General features: G+C 38.6%; 1 protein-coding gene across 1 annotated transcript in view; it reads left to right on the top strand.

Moving 5' to 3' along the window:
- Spred1 (sprouty related EVH1 domain containing 1) overlaps positions 1 to 18369 on the top strand; it is a 76713-nt gene that overhangs the window by 31870 nt on the left and 26474 nt on the right. The window contains exon 2 of the mRNA XM_008825294.2: positions 9411 to 9585. Coding sequence (XP_008823516.1) covers positions 9411 to 9585 — 175 coding nt within the window. The remainder of the gene's footprint in view (positions 1 to 9410; positions 9586 to 18369) is intronic.

Here is an 18369-nt window from a genome sequence, read left to right as displayed (position 1 = left end):
TTAATTTCAACTGTGACAATTTTCAAAATCACTTTACATATGAAAATAATAAAAATCAGCAGAACATGACTAAATAATTTTGAGAAGCACAAAAGAATAAATATAAGTCTGTGGCTTATTTGACAAAGTACAGAATTCTGTAATTTTTTCTTTTTTTTTTTTTTTTTTTTTGAGACAGCATCTCCTTGTAACCTCTGATGGCTTGAAACTTGAAATGTAGACCAGGCTGGCCTTGACCTCACAATGATCTGCCTGACTCTGTCTCCCAAATGCTGGGATTAAAGGCATGCACCATCATGCCCATCTTAATGAATAGATTTTTGAATAGGTAATACATATATAATGTGCAGAACTAAAAAATAAGAACATTTAATGAAAATTATTCTTATGTGTCTGTTCCATTTCTTCTCAGTAGAGACATACTTAGCCCTGTCCCCCCAAGATGGCATTTTAGAGCTATTAGAATGTCTTTTGAGAGGGGCCAAAACAACTAAATAGAACTTAGAGATAGTCCCCAGTGTACAGTTTATTTAGCTTACTCGTTTTTCTCATGGCCGCATAGTACCCCACTGAGTAAGTGTCTCATAATTCCCTGTTGATTCCTTCTCAGGCTGCTTTTGTTCCCTTCTACTGGCTAAATACTACCTTTATGCTTGTTGACATATAATTTCATTTGTGGAACAGAAAATGAGTACAAGTTAAATGCTGAGTCAGAATGCATGCACCTTACATTTTTATGGCTATTTCTAAATGGCCTGTAAAACACATCACACTACTTTATATTTGCATATCCTCAAGCTTCTGTTATTTGTGGCAAACAGGATAATGTTTTCTCAGTTTCTCCCCTCCTGCATAATGCTCTTGCCCTAAAACCCTCTTTGCCAGAGTGACTAAAGTTAGGAGCTTTGCTATGGAGACGCCACCCAGGATTACCCGCATAGCCAGTGTAATCTCATGAGTCTACAAGTGGCAAACCTTTCCTGACTGGACTGTGAGCAGAGAGAAGTGACTTCAGGACGGTCATCAGGTCTCCTGGCTTTAAAGGGGCTCCAAACTGAAGACTGTGACTGTCCCCTAGAAGCGGCTGGTTACTCTTCCAGAGCTTCTGAAAGGAGCGCAGCATCTCCAGCACCTTGGCCTGTGCCCAGTGAAGCTGAGCTTGAGTCCAGTCCACTTGTTTAAACTACCAAGTTGGTGGCAATTTTAAAAATATTAATAGCAGCAATAGAAAATGTGTGTGAGTGTGTGTATTGGTTATTTTTGCCATTAGATTGCCACCTACATTTTGTCTTTTTGCTTATGGTGTTTTTTTTTTTGTGTGTGTGTAAGAATGTATTTATCCTATATTGTTGAATTTTTCCTATATTTTAATGGTCTGTAGATGTAAGGGCTTGCCTTCTGTGAGGTTATTTTTAAATTATCCATATTTTATTCTAATACTTCTATTTATGCTGAACCCTAGTATTAATGTTGGCTTCTCTTTACCTCTTTCTCTCTCCTTCCTTCCCTCCTCTCTCACCTGCTCTGTCTCCTTACCCTCTCTCTATGAGGATGAGGTGGGGGTAGGATGTGGGGGGTTGAACCTAGGATCTCGAGAATGCTTGGTATGTAGGCCAGAGATCAATGCTGACTGTCTTCCTTAATTGCTTCTCACCTTAATTTTTGAGACAGGGTCTCTTGCAGAGAGAGCCTGGCACTCACTGATACAGTTACACTGACTGGACAGTCAGCCCTAGGGATCCTCCTGTCTCAGACTCTACAGTGCTGGGGATGTGAACTCAGGTCCTCATGCTTGTATGACAAGCACTTTATCAACTGAGCTATCTACCCCAGGTTCTTGCTCTGTTTTTTTTTGAAAACTGGGTCTCATGTAGCCCTTGCTGACCTTGTTTTTGGGATCCTCCTGGCTCATCAGGTTTTTGAGATTATAGGCATACATATGTTTGGTGTCAGTTTTTGAACTACCTACTTTGGTAGGTTGATGATACAAATCAGAACCTTGAATGAGTCATTCTAGAAATATAATTTAACACCTCTCTTCATACTTAAAAAAAATGGTTTCTCCTTTTTGAAGACCCTCCAAGTGTCAGTGACTTGGTTAGATGTCAGTTTCCATTGTGCAAACAGCTTATACAAGACTTAGAAAATTGATTATAGGATTCTTAGCTGTGGTTAATAATTTTTACTTAGAGTTCTGAGAAAGGTGGCTGCCTCGTTGGTTACATGAAACCATAGTAAATACAAAATGAGACAGATTTGGACATTTCGGAATGCCTGTACTATTAACATCATAAGGTTAATTTGAGCAGGTCGTTGTGGAACGTGAGCACCAGCAGGCACAGCACTATGTACTTGGCATGCTGTCTTCATTCACTTTTCATAGAATTGTTAAGTGTTGGTGTTGCCCTACCTACAGACCAGGAAAATGGGGTAGGGAAAGCGCAAATCATTTACCCAAGACTGATTTTTAATTGATGGCATTGTGTTTGGAAGCCAGGAAGCTTGGCTTATTATTAAACAGAATGCCATTTGGTGCTTTGGATTGGTGGTTAACTGCATGGGAAATAGTTGTTTGGCTTTAAAGTTTCTAGTGCAGAAGAATAATTTGTGCTTTCATCTTTCTTGTCATGAGAATGGGAAAATGCCTACATCTTTAGGGATTGTGAAGCTCCCTGAGAAGGAGCTTTTAAGCACAGTGTCTACTCCCAGGCCCCCTGCAGTCTGCACCCTGTTAGGTGAAGACCAGTCACCTTGAGCACAGTGTGCATGCCTGACTGTTTGCTCTTCTCTGCTCATGTTTACCATCACCCTTTGAAAGCATATTGGTCTTTAGATATGACCAGCATGGGTTATTTTTGTGTCTGGTATACTGCTATTTAGAACACACATCAAATGTGAATCCTAAACCAAGTAATCCAAGTCCCCAGGAGGAAGCAGAAAGTCTTGAGTTTGAGGACAATCTGGGCTACATAGTGTGACCTTATCTATAAAATAAAACACCAATAAAGGGAATGCTATCTTTCCTTAGGTGTTAATCTTTGCCTGAGAGATGTTGTGCTTCTACAGAAAGGGGGGGGGGGTCATGGTTTTTCCATAAGTGAACAGATGAGCAAGTGGGATTTTTTGTTTTCATAATATCTGCCTTAATATTTGATTGGTAAGTACGTACTTTAAATATACATTAGGAAATACTGTAGAGAACAAAGAATATTTTGCCATGTAAACACTGATGGGGGAAAATAGCTAATAATTCCCATTGTTTTGAATACACCTTGGAGGATTCTAGGAGTTTTGAGTTTTTGGGGAAGAAGAGTAGTTTATTATTTTTTGTAGTTAGAAAATGGTCATTTTTCTATGCTGTTTATAGATTGCTTTAATGTCCTCAAGATTTTCCCTCATGCTTTGTTTTCTGTTGCTAGTGGAATAAAGTACCACAAACCTAGTGGCTTAAGATGATAGAAATTTATTCTATAATTTGGTGATCAAAAATCTAAATGAGCCTTAGGGGACACTAACATCAAGATGTGTGTCAGTTACATATATTATACAAGAGTGAGAGAGACAGACGGCGAGAAAGACTAGGAAAGAATTTATTTTGCAGTTATTTAGGACAGCCACCTAAAACACCAGCAATGCTTCAGAGCAGGCCCCTGTGGTGGTGCACGCCTTTAATCCCAGCACTTGGGAGGCAGAGGCAGGCGGATCACTGAGTTCAAGGCCAGCCTGGTCTACATAGTGAGTTCCAGGCCAGCTGGGACTACAGGGAGACCCTGTCTCAAAAAAACAAAAAAAAAAAAAAAAAGAAAGAAAGAAAAAATATAAATACAAATTTTGGGATACAGAGTCCATTCCATGAGTTACACAGATGTGATACGGAGTTTTTGTTCTAAAGGGCAAAATGCGTAATAAATAATTTTCAGTTTCTGTCATTAGATAACAGTTCCTTGCTAATGAAGTAGGGTTATAGCACTTGCTTTAAAAAAAGAAAGATTTATTTTTAAAATTGCATTTTATTCATGTTTATTCATGTTTTGGAGGGAAGGGCATGTGCTGTGGGAGTTGGTTCTCATCCTCCACCACATGAATCCTGGGGATCAAATTCAGGTCATCAGATTTAGTGGCAAGTGCCTTCACCTGCTGAACCGTCTCACCAGCCCTAAGATTTATTTTAATTATGTGTTTATGTGTGTTTGCGTTGATGTGTGGGTATGGCATGTGTGTAGGTGCCCGCAGAGTCCAGAGGCATCAGATACCCCTGGAGCTGGAGTTGTACAGGTGGTTGTGAGGCACCTGATGTGAGTACTGGGAATTGAGTCCTTCAAGAGCAGTATCAGTATGCTCTCTTAACCACTGAGCCATCTCTCCAACCCCCTACAGCATTTTCTTGGATAAACCATAAACTTACGACACTTGTAGAGGAGTATAAACATAGTAATATTTCAGAAATGAAAATGAAACAAATGTAAGCCCAGCTACTATGAGTCCGTGTTGTACCCTGGTACTTGGTAACTTTTTCTACTTGGCTTGATTGAACAGAATATATACTAGCTGATTGATAACAGCATGAAAGATATAGGATTTTAATTTAACATGAACAATTATTTATTTTACCTATGTGTTAGTCATTTTTCCATCTCTGAAAAATCCATGAGATACACAACTTAGAAGGAAAAACATTTACTTTGGCCTAGGATGTCAAAGATGTCAGTTGGGTGGTCTATTGGCCCAGTGGCTTTGGGTCTGTGATAGGGTAGAATGTAGACCAGGGGATGGCTACATAGGAGCAAAGCTATGATAGGACAGAAAGAGACCCAGGGGATGCGTGTGAGCAGGCTGCTTACCTCACAGTGGCCAGATTAGGAGCCAGGGCCTCAGCTCCTCCAAGGGCCTGCCTCTCATGACTGCCTTTTTCCAACCATTCATTCCCTCCTCTGAAGTTTCACCCTCCTCCTTAGAGTGTCATCAGCTGAGGACCAAGCCTTCAACACATGAGCTATTAAGCCCTAATAATAGTCTTGTACTCATAAAATGGAACTTGTGGTATAAATTGAGAAAATACTAGTGCGGTATGTACTAATGCATGTGTGTGTCCAGAGTATAGGACTGTAGCACTGCTGCCTGGCTTTTGGAGGATTCTGGTCTTTGTACAGTAAGCAGGTGGGGTAAAAGTGAAAGATTGAAACTTCTGGTGGTGATCAGGAAATGGAGGAACAAGAATCAGTATTAAAATTAAGTATTCTGTTTTAAATTATGTTTATCATATAATAGAGTCTATTTTCTCTAAAGGGCTTGACTATTAAATATTTTGTTTTTTTAAACCTGATTTAAAAAAAAAATTTGTGTGTGTGTACGTAATATAATAAGCTTGGTGATCTTAGAGGCAAGAAGTTTCTGTAGGGGAGATAAGAAACTGAAAAGCTACTTCAAGCTAAAGACCCAGCATTGCACAGTTAACAACTGAGCTCAACACTTTGTAGCTATACCTTGCATCTGTTTGCCAGAGTACAAATGTGAAAATGCAACCATAACATGCATGTCTCTACAGACTGCATTGATGTATAATTTCAGACTTACTCTGTCCCATTTGAGGCTTGTATATAATATAATACTGCCTTCATTTGTTTGTGACAGGATCTTACTGTGTTGCCTAAGCTGGCCTGGGACTCTAGGTAGCTTGGGCTAGTTTTGAACTTGACAGTTGTCCAACTTTCACGTGCTGGGATTATAGGTGTGTGCCACCTTGCTGGGCTAGATCTGCTATTTTGAAAGAGACTACATGAATCACTGGAGCTGAGCAAGATTTATTACTTTCTGAAATACCGTTTATAGTTACTATGAATAATTTTAGATAGCATGGAACACTTGTTTTATAGTCTTATCAGGAAGTCTTCTTGGCTTTTCCCCTCCAAATATAACCTAAATTAGTCTGTTCCTCTGTGTCCAGTCTAATATGATCCTCACCTGGACTTCTCGATGATTGCTATGTTTTTTATGTTTATCCCTTCAAATTCATAGTGAATGTCAAATCACCAATATGATAGCTGGTGGGTATGGCCCTTGGGCAGGTATTTAGGTCATGACGGTAGCATCCCTAGGAATGGGGTTATATCTCTAGAAAGGGCTTGACAAAAAATGAGTTTGCTTCTTTTTTTCCTTCTACCTTTTGCCAGGGGGAGAACTTGGTGTTCCTACTCTGGAGGTCACAGGTAGATGCAACATCTTGGAGGCAGAGAACTAGACTCTTAGTAAAGAACAAAGTTTCCCGTGGTCTAATCTAAGACCCTTGCAGTGCCCAGAACTATAGGAAATAAATTTCCAGTCACTAGAAATTGCCAGACTGGTATTCTGTTATAGTAGCACATGGTAGGCTAGGGCAGTAGTTAATTCTACTGTGTGTGAAAGGGTATCTTTTTTTAAAATTATTTTTATTTTACATGTATGTGTGTATTGCCTGTGTGTAGGTAAGTGCACCTGTGTCCTGCAATGCCCGCAGAGGACAGAAGAGACTGTTGGATCCCCTGGAACTGGAGTTACGGACAGCTGTTAGCTGCCATGTGGGTGCTGGGATTCGAACCTGGGTCTTCTGCTAAAACAGTGTTCTCCAATCTGTGAAAGGGTTGTTCAAATAAAGTCAGAGATCAGAAGAATCCTTGAAGAATGTCTTGCTTGCTTTAACGAAGCTAGTCACTAGAAGCTGTTATGTCTGTGAGTAGAAGATTAGCAAGAGCCTGGTAAGAGACTGAAGAAATAAATTCTAACATCACAGAGTAGTTCCTGTGAAGCAGAAACTCCTAAGAGCTTCTGAATAGAGATTATGTTAACTCCTGTGACAGGAAGTCATCACTGCCTTGTTACTAGAACAGCAACCTCAGCTTTAAATGTTTTGTTGTCATTATAGTTAAATGTAGTATTTACTGTGTGCCAGGTACTGTTTACTTTTAGTGAAGATCGGTGCTGTTATTTCACAAATGAGGCACGGAGGCTTAGAGTCTTTCCAAAGGTCACACAGCCAGTCTGTTGCTGAGCCAAAATCCTAATTACAGAGGCTTGACTAGAATCCTTTTTTTTTTGGAGACAGTGTTACTACAGAGACCAGGCTAACCTCCATGCTGTGCCATATCCTTACTTTTAACCACACTACAAATACTGCGAAGTTTACCTCATACAGAATTTGTGTCTAGAATATATAAAGAGCTTCTAGAAAACAATAAAAGGCTAATATAAACAAAGACTTTTAAAGATAAGTATATGACAAGAAGAAAAAATGTTGTCATCAATCACAGGAATAAAAATTAAAACCAGAGTACTTGGTAATAATATACACAGTACAGTGAGTAAAATTTAAAAGAGTGAAAACACCAAGTAAAGGTAGGGATGTGTGGGGCCCATGAAGTTGTCACACACTATCCATGAAATAATTATAATTACTTTGGAAAACAATTTATTTTGTGTGTGGTTAAGCAGTCAGCTGTCCTGTGAGCCATTCGTTATGTTTCTAGCTAATTGAGAGAAACGAAAGACTTGCATCCTCTGCCGCATAGTGAGTTCTCAGGCAGCCTGAATTACAAGAACTAGGAACAATCGAACTGCCCATTGGTGTAAGAAAGAATAAATAATTATGATTTATTTATTCAATTTAATAAAATTTATCAAATGAACTTCTGATACACTAAACAATGTAGTAAGCAGGAAAAGAATAGAAAACAAGGAAAATAGTCAGACAAGCAGAGTTCAGTAATAATTGTTCCTGACTCCATTATACGCAGGCCCAGAGTAGGCAAAGTGAGTCTGTGTGTTACAAATAAAACAGTGGTTACTTATCTGGTAGAAAGAAGGCATAGGAGAATTTTCTAATGTGATTAAAATTTGTATCTTTAAAAAATTTTTATTTATCTTATGTGTATGAGTATATTGCCTGCATGTGTATATAAGTGTACCCATATCATACAGTGCCCGCAGAGGTCAGAAGAGGGTTGGATCCCCTGGAACTGGAGTTAACAGATGGTTGTTAATTGCCATGGTGGTTTTACAGGTCTTGGTCCATACTCGTCAACAACACATTTCTTATAGTTTTGGAGGATGGGCAGTTCAAGATGAAGGTATGAGCAGATGTCATGATGTGTATTGAGGGTCTGCTTTCAGGTCCATGGATGATGCTGCCCTAGCTGTGGCATCATATGGAGAAAAGAATGAGGTAGTTTTTTCAAGTTTCTTTTCTAAGGGCATTGACCCCAATCATGAGGATTTTTGTCTTCATGACCTAATCAGCTTCCTAATATTTCCCTCACTTTTGGGTTTAAGGCTTCAACAAATTTTGAGGGGACACTAACACCTGGATCAAGCAGCACATGTATGCATTTGTTAGAATTTGGTTTAACTGTATATTTAAAGTTGATATATGCTACTGTGTATAAGGCACACCTCAATGAAAAAATAGTAAAGATTGTTTTAAAAAGCAAGAGCTTTCAGAAAAGCACAGTAGCAACGGAAATGGCAAGAAGTAGCTTGCAACATGCAGAGACACATTAAGCAGACGCCTGTTACATAGAACCTCAGTCGATACTCAGAATAGCACTAAGTTTAAGTGGTATTCAGCATGATTTTCTAAGAAGTCAGCTTGGTTTATTAATCCTAGAAAGGATTTTATTAGTAGTCACCAGAACTTTCAGAACTAAAGACTTACATGTCAGTTGTATAGGACAGTTAGTACACTGAACACATTCCTAGTTTTATATAAAGGATCGTTGTCAATATGGGAAAGTGTTACTAAATGGAACTAGTCTCATCAAAGAAATGGAATCAGTCAGATCAAAGAGCATAGAATCTGCCAAAGTGAGGGCATGAAAGGTTTCCACAGACTAATTTGGTTGATGAATAATTTAAACAGAGCATTTGTCTCTGTGATTTATATAAAGGATTTGGGTTTCCTATTGCGCTGGTAGAAGAAATTTTTAGAAACTGGCATCTAAGCCCAAACATGATTATTTCAATGTTTTGTTTATAATATATTCCAGAACTTTGAGAACTTAGAAACAATATGCTAAAGTAAATAGATCAGTAATTTGTCCTGGTTGTTATGACAAATGGACACATGCATGCAAGTTGGTATCACCCATGTAGCTGGGATCTATCATCACCTGTTCCAGAGTGAGCAGATGTGCCTACCAAAATGACTAATTGAAATAAGAGTCTTATAGTCTTTTTAAGCTTAGGCTTCAGAGGGAAGCATCACCCTTAGTGCTCTCTCTACTTCTTTCACATAGGTTGTTTTCAGGGGGCTATCAGGGCAGTAGTAGTGAACACATTACCTATGTGGTCTGTGTGGTCTTCGGCTTCTCAGATAAGACTGACAGGTCGGCTTTTTTGTTGTTTATGGAAAACCTAATTCCTGATCTTTCCATCTATTTCAGTAATAGTTATGCACGAGTGCGAGCTGTGGTGATGACCAGAGATGACTCAAGTGGTGGATGGTTGCCACTTGGAGGGAGCGGGCTAAGCAGCGTCACTGTCTTCAGAGTCCCTCACCAGGAAGAGGATGGCTGTGCTGACTTTTTTATCCGTGGAGAGCGACTCAGGGACAAAATGGTAACAAATAATTATCTATTGCTATATTTTTAGGGTACTTCATATAAAATGAATTATCTGTTTAAAATTAGGACTAGTACATTATTTATATGAAAGTTATTTTTGCCCATGACTCAGTGATTATGTTTTGGGAGCTGTTTTTATGTTGACGACAGTGATACATGACTGTCTTTCTAGCTGGGCCTGACAGTGATACATACATTCTGCATGGGGTTGCTGTTTTGCTATTTAGGCTTAATGCATGAATGTTCACAAACAGTCCTCCAACCTCCAACCCTGCCTCACTTTCCTCCTCTATTCACTAGACTAGAGATTGGCAATCCTGTGTTTTGGTATGGACTGAGCCGACAGTGGGGTTTTTTTTTCTTCAGGGGAGGGGAGATGTTTTAAACATTTTTAATGGTTTGCTAAAAACTGCATGGTGGCTCATGCCTGTGGGCCCAGCAATTGGGAGACTGAGGCAGGAGGATTATCTTGACTTTGAGGACTACCTAGAATACATAGTGAGTTCTAGGTTGGCATGGAACATGGTGAGACCCTGTCTCAAAATACAAATGGTTCGTCAAAGCATCATAATTTTGTGACTCAAAATAATTTGAAATTCAAATTTTAGTGTGTGTGAATAGTTTGTTTTGAACTTAGCTCAATTCATGTCATTTATATTTATTTGTGGTTACTTTCAGCTGTATAGACAATTCAGTAGTCATAATAGAGGCCACAAGTGGGCAGCCCCATGCAGAAAAAACTGCTTACAAACTGCTTACTCCTCTGTTGGCTTTTGTTTCATTCCAATGAATCTGCTTATTTTTAGGCACATTAGACTTCCTAGTTGCCAGTCTATATTTTTTTACTCATCTTTTTTTTTTTTTTTTTTTTTAATTTGTTCTTTTTGAGACAGGGTCTCCCTGTAGCCCCAGCTGTCCTGGAACTCACTATGTAGGCCAGGCTGGCCTTGAACTCAAAGAGATCTGCCTGCCTCTGCCTCCCGACTGCTGGGACTACAGGCGTGCGCCACCACGCATGGCCTAATTGAAATTTTTTTAAAAGAATTTCATATATGAGTACGATATTTAACTTGCCCTCCCTTTTAGTGTCTCCCCTACTCCGTTTCAAATTCGTGACCACTTCTTCAGTTATTGTTCATACACACACACACACACACACACACACACACACACACACAGAGTCTAATTCTTAACATTACTGTCTTCTATTGTGTTTTCTTATATTAAAATCTTTAGAAAAATTTCAGTCTGCCTCTTGACGTCAGCATTTTACTTGTTCTTATTTCATTTAAGAGCCAAACGTTTCTAATTACATATGAAAAGCTGAGTCATTAGTGGCATTTTTGTCTCAAGGAAAGACAAGCATATACTTAGCAAAATGAAAATAAAATGTTAATTTTCTGAGACCCTTGAAATATATACTTGTAGACAAGTTTATAAGCCCATTTAGCTTATTATTTCTGTCAGAAATGTTTTATGATACAAACAATTTTTTTTTTTGCATAAGCATTTTGAATACAACTAACTTTTAGTTTGGGATTTTGGTTTCATGATATTTTTTACTGATGAATCATTTCCATAGCTTAGAGAGTTCCTTAACTTATCTGTGCCCAAATTCTTCCAGTTATAGAATTCTGTTAATTATCTTAAAATCCTCCCAACTGTAGTCTTTTGTGAGTTTATCATTTACTTGTAATGCACATGACACAGTGTATCTCTATTAACTAGATTATGTTCAGTATTGTTGGAAACTCAAGTTGAAATGAGAGGTGGATGTATGAAGTTTAAAAGGTGGTTCTGTCCGTGGATAGAATGGCATCTGACACGCTAATGCTTTTTTAAGCTTGGGGGCTTCTCAGCACCTTCAGTCCTACATAAGTATCCTATCCTAGAGTATGTTTCTAATTTGATAACCGAGTATATTGTTGCAAAAGAAGTTGTAAATTGTAGAAACTCAATACAGAGGAAAGAAAGAGGGACAATCTAAAATGTTTCTTGTGAAACCTTTAGTAGTAACTTTTAAAGTAGCAGTCAGATACAGAGTGAGTTAGAGAAAAAAGTTTGCTAGAAAAAGCATATCAATAGGAAAAGATGACCTAAGATATAAAATAAATTAGTAAAATAAAATACTGAAAATACTAATGGAAGTTGTTTAAGTTAGGATAATTGAGATACCAAAACAGTCTTAATTTGAAGTGAGGCTGATCTGATAGCTCAGATTGATAAATTCAGTAAGTGGTCAGGATGTGGCTTTACGACACAACCACTGAAAATGAGTCTGGGATTCAGAAAGAACAGTGATGGGGTAGAAGAAGGTCAAGGGGAATGAGGGAGAGAAAGCATGCAGCAATAAGTAGGAAACATCGTCCTGGGACAGAGGACCATGAGAGGAAAGTGAAAAATAGCTTCTGCTAGTGCTGACCAGGAATCAAAGCATCAGTTCTTTTACCTAACCATTTGCCCCTTGTGAAACGGGTAGTAAACAGATCCATTGTAGACCCCAAGGAGGAATTGCTTTCAGGTGGGAGGGTTACTATGTTTCTCAGAGGGATTAGTTACAGTGAAGCACCCTAGGTTATAGGGACTTGGGCTCAAAGGTAGAGGCAGTGATTTGTGAGTATAACTTGAAAATAGCAAAATGTTGTGCAGTCTCAAGACAAATGAGACCTGTGACATTGAAATAGACAATTCGCTTTCTGATCATAGTGTCCATTTCCATAGGCTATTTTATTGATTTGGTTTATTCTAGCCTGTTTTTTTCTGGGTTTTAGGTTTTTTTTGTTTGTTTGTTTGCTTGTTTTTGAAGAAATATTCTGACTTCCAAATCTGGAAATCCATAATGTCCTTTCCAAATTAATAATAGCTTTCTTTTAAAGGCTTTTCTCAAACACCACATCTTAATTGTTTTCCCTATGTGATAATTAAGTAAAAAATAGTTGCTAGAAGCTATTCTATGTACCCATGTGCCTGTGGGCCTCAGCTTAGAGTCCTCTGCCTTAGTTGAATTATAGAAGTAAAGTTCTTGCTGTTCAGAATCCCTGAAGGAACTTGAGCCCTTTAAGAAAAAAAAAAAATTATTAGAAGTGGTGTAGACGGCCACTGGCTGACTAAAGAAGGCATACTAGGGAAATTCTAGAGGATGTTTACAAGACCCATGGTGAAGAAGAATGATTTCTTTCTATTTTTTTCAATGATGAGCAAAGCATTGCTTTGACAGGAGACCTTTCCAACCTTTGATTTGTAATTACTTGTTATTTGCTAAAAAGTTACACCGTAGGTAGAGAAGGATGCAGTAAGACTCTTAAAACAGCTGAATTACTTAAGTGCTCTTTGTAAACAGGAATAAGCAAGGTTATAAAACAGCTAGCAGTGTAAACTTAGATTGACAAAAGTAGTTTTGAAATGGAAAATGGAAAAACATTTCTAGTTTAGGAAGTTGCTGAGGAGATTAAAGAATTATTTTTAGAATTCATAAATAGGTTGTGGACAAAGTTCATAAATAATTAGGTTGTGGACAAAGTTCATAAAAACTAAAGTGCTTTTAAAATAATTGTTCTGTTGAAAAGAAACACCTTTTTAAAAAGTGGTGCTTCTGCTGCCTATTGGGACCTAAGACAAATGCTTTAACTCGCTTTTACTTAGGGTCCAGCCTTCGCAGTACTGGCTCCTGGGAGATGCTGTTCGTTTAACCGGAATACCACAGTTAAGAAAGGGGAGGGGAGCAGAGGGAGGAGAGGTGGTGCAGCAGTTCCGTATTCCAAGCTCTTCCTCTGCCGCAGTACAAAAGTTCCCGGGGCCGATGCTGTTTACCCAGATCCCCTTCCTCGGGCTTTCCCGTTCCTCTCTGACTTCACGGTTGTTTCCCCTACCTAGCTTGTCCACCCCTGAGCCTCCCCATCCTTCTTGTGCTTTTCTTTCCTAATCTTTACCTTCTGGTCTTCTGCCAGCTGACCCCCTTTCTGGATCTGGTTGTTAGGCAGGACTGTTTTATTTGGATCCTGCAATTTCCTGTTCCTCACGTGTCCCTTTGTACCTTCTCTGTTATTTTGCCTCTACCTTTCTCCTGAGTTGACTAGACTCCTGTATCTTTTCATTAATATTTACTAGCATTAGTTTCCATTAATTTTCCCTATCGTGTAAATTACTCTTTCATTCATATGTCAGTAGGCGATAAGCTGGTGAGTTTTTACCTTACTGTAGAAAGGAACTTCAGTCAGTCATATATCATGACTTTTTAATACTTTGTTTTTGAAGGCTAGTCTTCCTTTCAACTGTGTAACACATTTGTTCAGCAAATACCATTATAGGAACTGAGATTATGTAAATGAACTAGGAAACCTCAGTTTTCAAGAGATAAAATACATTCTAGTGAAGGATAAGTAGACATTAAAATAAGCAAAACAAATAGTGTACTCTCGATAGTGCTAGGGGAAGAATCAGGAAGGGGGACGTAGTGTAGGGAGATTTTGTGAAGAGGTTGGTTAACAATTAGAGTATCCGAGCACAGCCAGACTGAGGACTGGGTGACATCTGTGCGAAGATAATTCATATTTTAGTTTGTACGTTCAGGTTTTCCTAGTTGGAGTATTATTAAAGTATGATGCACTTTGGTACACTATATAAAATCTTGTGCTATTTTTGAATTTGGTTTATGGTATCAAAATATATGTCACCAGTGGTCATAAACCTAGGTGGTTCTTCCCCCCTTGTTCCACCAGACCTTTATTCTTTCTTTTGTCTCTCATCTTTTTCCTCCTCCCTTTTCTTGTTTGCCTTGCCACAGATAAGCCTCCTAAGTTTCACCACCGGGTTTTGTTTAGCTTCTGTACCTCCACTGTGAACTTTTTAAAGCCGAGGTCTGATAATCCTTTAGACTTCTCTAATAATTTCCTTCAGAGAATCCTATTTCCTTATGTCAACACAGAAACTGATCTGGCCCTTGCTGCCGGTCTTTCTCTAACTGCCCTTTTCTCAGTGAAGGGCCATCAGTCATTTACATGATGTTTATTCAGAGGTCTGCTAAAGTGCTGTACAGTAAACCTCAGAGAATGTGCACTCTCTGAAGTATGAAACGGTAAAGACAGCTTGTTAAGCATTCTGTGGAGAGGAGCATGTGAACAGATGCTCACCTGTCCTCAGGTAATGGCAGAGCGCGTGTCCTCTTTTGTTGCCACAGGCCAAAAATAGAATTGAGTGACATAAAGTTTTAAGAAATCAGTTTTGCTGTGAATAGTTGGAGTTGGAACAAATGCTAACAGTGTTCAACCAGCCTAAAATTAGCCTATTCATTTCAGGGTCAGTCCACTGAAATGAAAATAAATTGTGCCTTTAGTATCTTTCTGAACACTCATAAATTTTAATGACTTTTTTCCAGCAGTAGTTTTATAAGAGGTAATTATTATTATTATTATTATTATTGTTATTATTAGTTTTTCAGATTTTTAAAAATTTTATGAGTGTTTTGCCTGCATGTATTTAAGTGTACTGTGTACACGCCTGCTGCCTTCAGAGGCCAGAAGAGGGCATTGGATCTCCTAGAACTAGAGTTACAGACAGTTGGCTGCCATGTGAGTGTCGGGAACTGAACTTAGGTTCTCTGGAAGAATAGTAAGTACTCTTAACCACTGAGCCATCTCCAGTCCCTACAACAGTTTAACATTGCCAGTATTCCCTAAGGAGGAAAAACTCTGACTGTTAGTAGGATTTCTATTTTCTTTCTTTTAGAGCCATGTGATAACCAGTTCCTGAAAATCCAGATGGGGAATTACCAGTTACCCTTCTGGCTGCCTTAATTTCCTCTTTCAAACAGTCTCACCTCAGTGCTTTAACCTTTCCTTGGCCCACGTTTTACATGCCGTTGTAAATGATCATCATGTTCTTTAGTTACTTACTCGTCTGTTCTCTGGATTACATTGGTTTCTCCTGATTTGTATTGATTTGGTCTGTCAGACTCCTCAGAGTTACCCTGGCTTCACACTTCCCTTTTCTGCCTTAGTGATAGTTCATCATACATCCCACATTCTTTCTGTTATATTCTGATCACCTTTAAACTGTAGGGTATTAGTTTTTGCTGGGAATTGAATCTGGAACTTCACATTTATTAGACAAACACTCTGTCTCTACAGTACATCTCTGTCTAAGCTATTTAATGTCTGTAGTCTTCCTAATTGCTGAGCTAAAGTCCAAGCCTTTGCCTTGAAATTATCAGTGCTCTTACAAGCTTTCTTCCACTAATTTTATTAGACTATGAATTGTAACTTGACTATCCATGCTTTTAGTTGGTTGATTAATTGATAATACTCCTGTCTTTATTTAATAAATTACTGTTAGAGAGCCTTTCTTTGTGCTGGACCTCCTGTGGTAGCTTGCTCAGGCTGCTATAACACAGTACTGATTCCAATGGATGAAACAACAGAAACTTAGTCTCTGCAGTTTAGGATGCAGCAGAGTTGAAGTTCAAGGGTGTTGTCTGCTTTTGCTTCAGCTGAGGGCCCTTTACCAAGTCCTGGCCTAGAGAGAGCTCTGCTGTCTCTCCCTCTCATTCCAAGTGTACTAGTCACATGGGGTTTAGGCTCTGTCTTTATGATCTCATTTGGCAACTGGTCACCTCATATGGCCTTGTCCCCAAAGAAAACCACATTGAAGGTGCAACTTACAGATTTACAGGGATTCAGTTTAGTCCCACAGAGCTTCCTGCTTAACTCTTGGTTTGTCAACTCTTAAGTAAATGTACTTTTTAAAATTATTAAAACTTTATGTAGAGAGGTCAGCATCTGCTACACTAGTCCTTTTATTAGCTGTCAGGTGTGTGTGTGTGTGTGTGTGTGTGTGTGTGTGTATGTGTGTGTATTTGCTCACCCAGAACTGTAAGCAGTTGAACATTTTTGTTAACCTTAGAGCTATGCACATTCAAGTCTGGGGTTTGTTTTTTGTCTTTTTGGATAGATAGTAGACCAAATCAGGATCTCTCCTGCACCATTTCTAGTAGCTTTTAGAGTTCTTCCTGTAATTTTTCTTTCGTACCATACTAGCTAGAACTTCTGGGTAGTGTTAGGTGGTGTTGATAATGGAAGATCTTGTGATTTTCTTGGTGAATTTAAAGAAGGCTCTCATGTTGCACATGTAAGTGTGCTCTTGGCTGTTACTTGGAGATAATCCTTTCTCAGTCGGTGTAAGGACCTTTATATTTCTGCCACCAGATTTGGTAGTAATTTTTATGGAATTTGCATTAAGACATGTGCCATAGATTGTTTTTTATTGAAGCAATTTTAGATTAATGAATTCTATAAAAATAAAGAGAGCCTATGTAGCCTTTACCCAGCCTCTCAATGCTGCTTTTAAAAACTTTTACTATATAATTCTAGGATATTCCTACAGATACAGACCACCATCTTCAGGTTTCTTACTTTATCTTGGTCATTTGGGGGCATATTTGGGACCTATACAGTTTTATTAAGTCTCACAGGCAAGATTCAGAGCAGTCCAGTGACTCCTCTCTCCTGTGTGGGTACTTTATAAACACATGTACTTCCCTTTTAGCCTGGCAACCAGCAGTCTGTTCTGGATTGTTTCTGTCATTTCCAGTGTGTTACAAAAATGAAGTCATAACTAAGCAGCCTTTGGGGATTATCTTTTTTCACCCGGCATAACTTACTGAGTGTTCACCTAGGTTGCTGAGTGTCTTCAGAGTTTACCCTTTTTAATTGTTTCACTTTTTGAGATGGGGGTCTCCCTTAGCCACAGCCAACCTGGAATTGGCTATGTAGACCAGGCTGGCCTTTATCTCACAGAGATCCACCTGCCTCTGCCTCCCAAGTTTTGGGTAAAGGTATGTGCCCCCATGCCTGACTAAAATTTTTTAATGTGATACTGGAGACTGAATTTAATGCCTGGCCTCATGTATACTACGTAAGCATTTTACCACTGAGCTACATCCACAATCCTCCTTTGGTTTTAGTTTTGAGATGGGTCTTGATAAGTTGCCTTAGCAAGCCTTGAACCTGGGATCTACAGCCTCTGCAGGTTCTCTTGGATATTTAATGTAGACCATTGTATCAGCAACAAGTAGGAATGATTTTATTTCTTCCTCTTTAACTGTTGGCTCTTTCTTTTTCTTCCTTGTTATATGGGCTAGAACTTCCAGTTCTAAGTTGAATAGCAGATATCCTTGCCTTATTTAAGGTTTTAATTTTTTTATGTGCATGAGTGTTTTGCCTATATTTACTTGCACCATGAATGTGCAGTGCCAACAGAGGCCAGAAGAGGGCATCAGATCCCTAGACAGTTGTTAGTTACCTGCCAAGTACGTACTGGGAATGGAACCCAGGTCCTCTGTAAAAGCAGCCAGTGCCCTTAACCTCTGAGCCATCTCTCCAGCCCCTTAAGGTTTTAAAAGAAACCTTGAATATGTTCTTTCCTCTTTAATATGATATTAGCTAGAAGATTTTTTTGTAGATATTGTCAGATTGAGATAATTTTTATTATTAATTTATTGGTAATTTTGATCATGAATGGGGTTAAAATTTTTAAGAATATTTTTTATGTTGCTATGTTCACATCTTCAGCTTATTGATAATTTGCATTGATTGAGCTTTAAGTATTGGACCAGCCTTGTGTATCCAAAGTAAATCCCACTTGGTCATGGCTATCTTTTTATGTTACTATATTTTTTATTTGTTAATTCTTCTGGGGGAATTGTGCGGTTAAGTTGATGAGAGATACTAGACTTCAGTTTTCTTTAGTTTTCTGTGCTATCTTTGTCTAGTTTATGTAGCCATGT

Source organism: Nannospalax galili, unplaced genomic scaffold (genome assembly GCF_000622305.1).
Source record: "Nannospalax galili isolate Female #2095 unplaced genomic scaffold, S.galili_v1.0 scaffold629, whole genome shotgun sequence".
Taxonomy (NCBI): domain Eukaryota; kingdom Metazoa; phylum Chordata; class Mammalia; order Rodentia; family Spalacidae; genus Nannospalax; species Nannospalax galili.
This window is presented reverse-complemented; position numbering and strand designations above follow the sequence as displayed.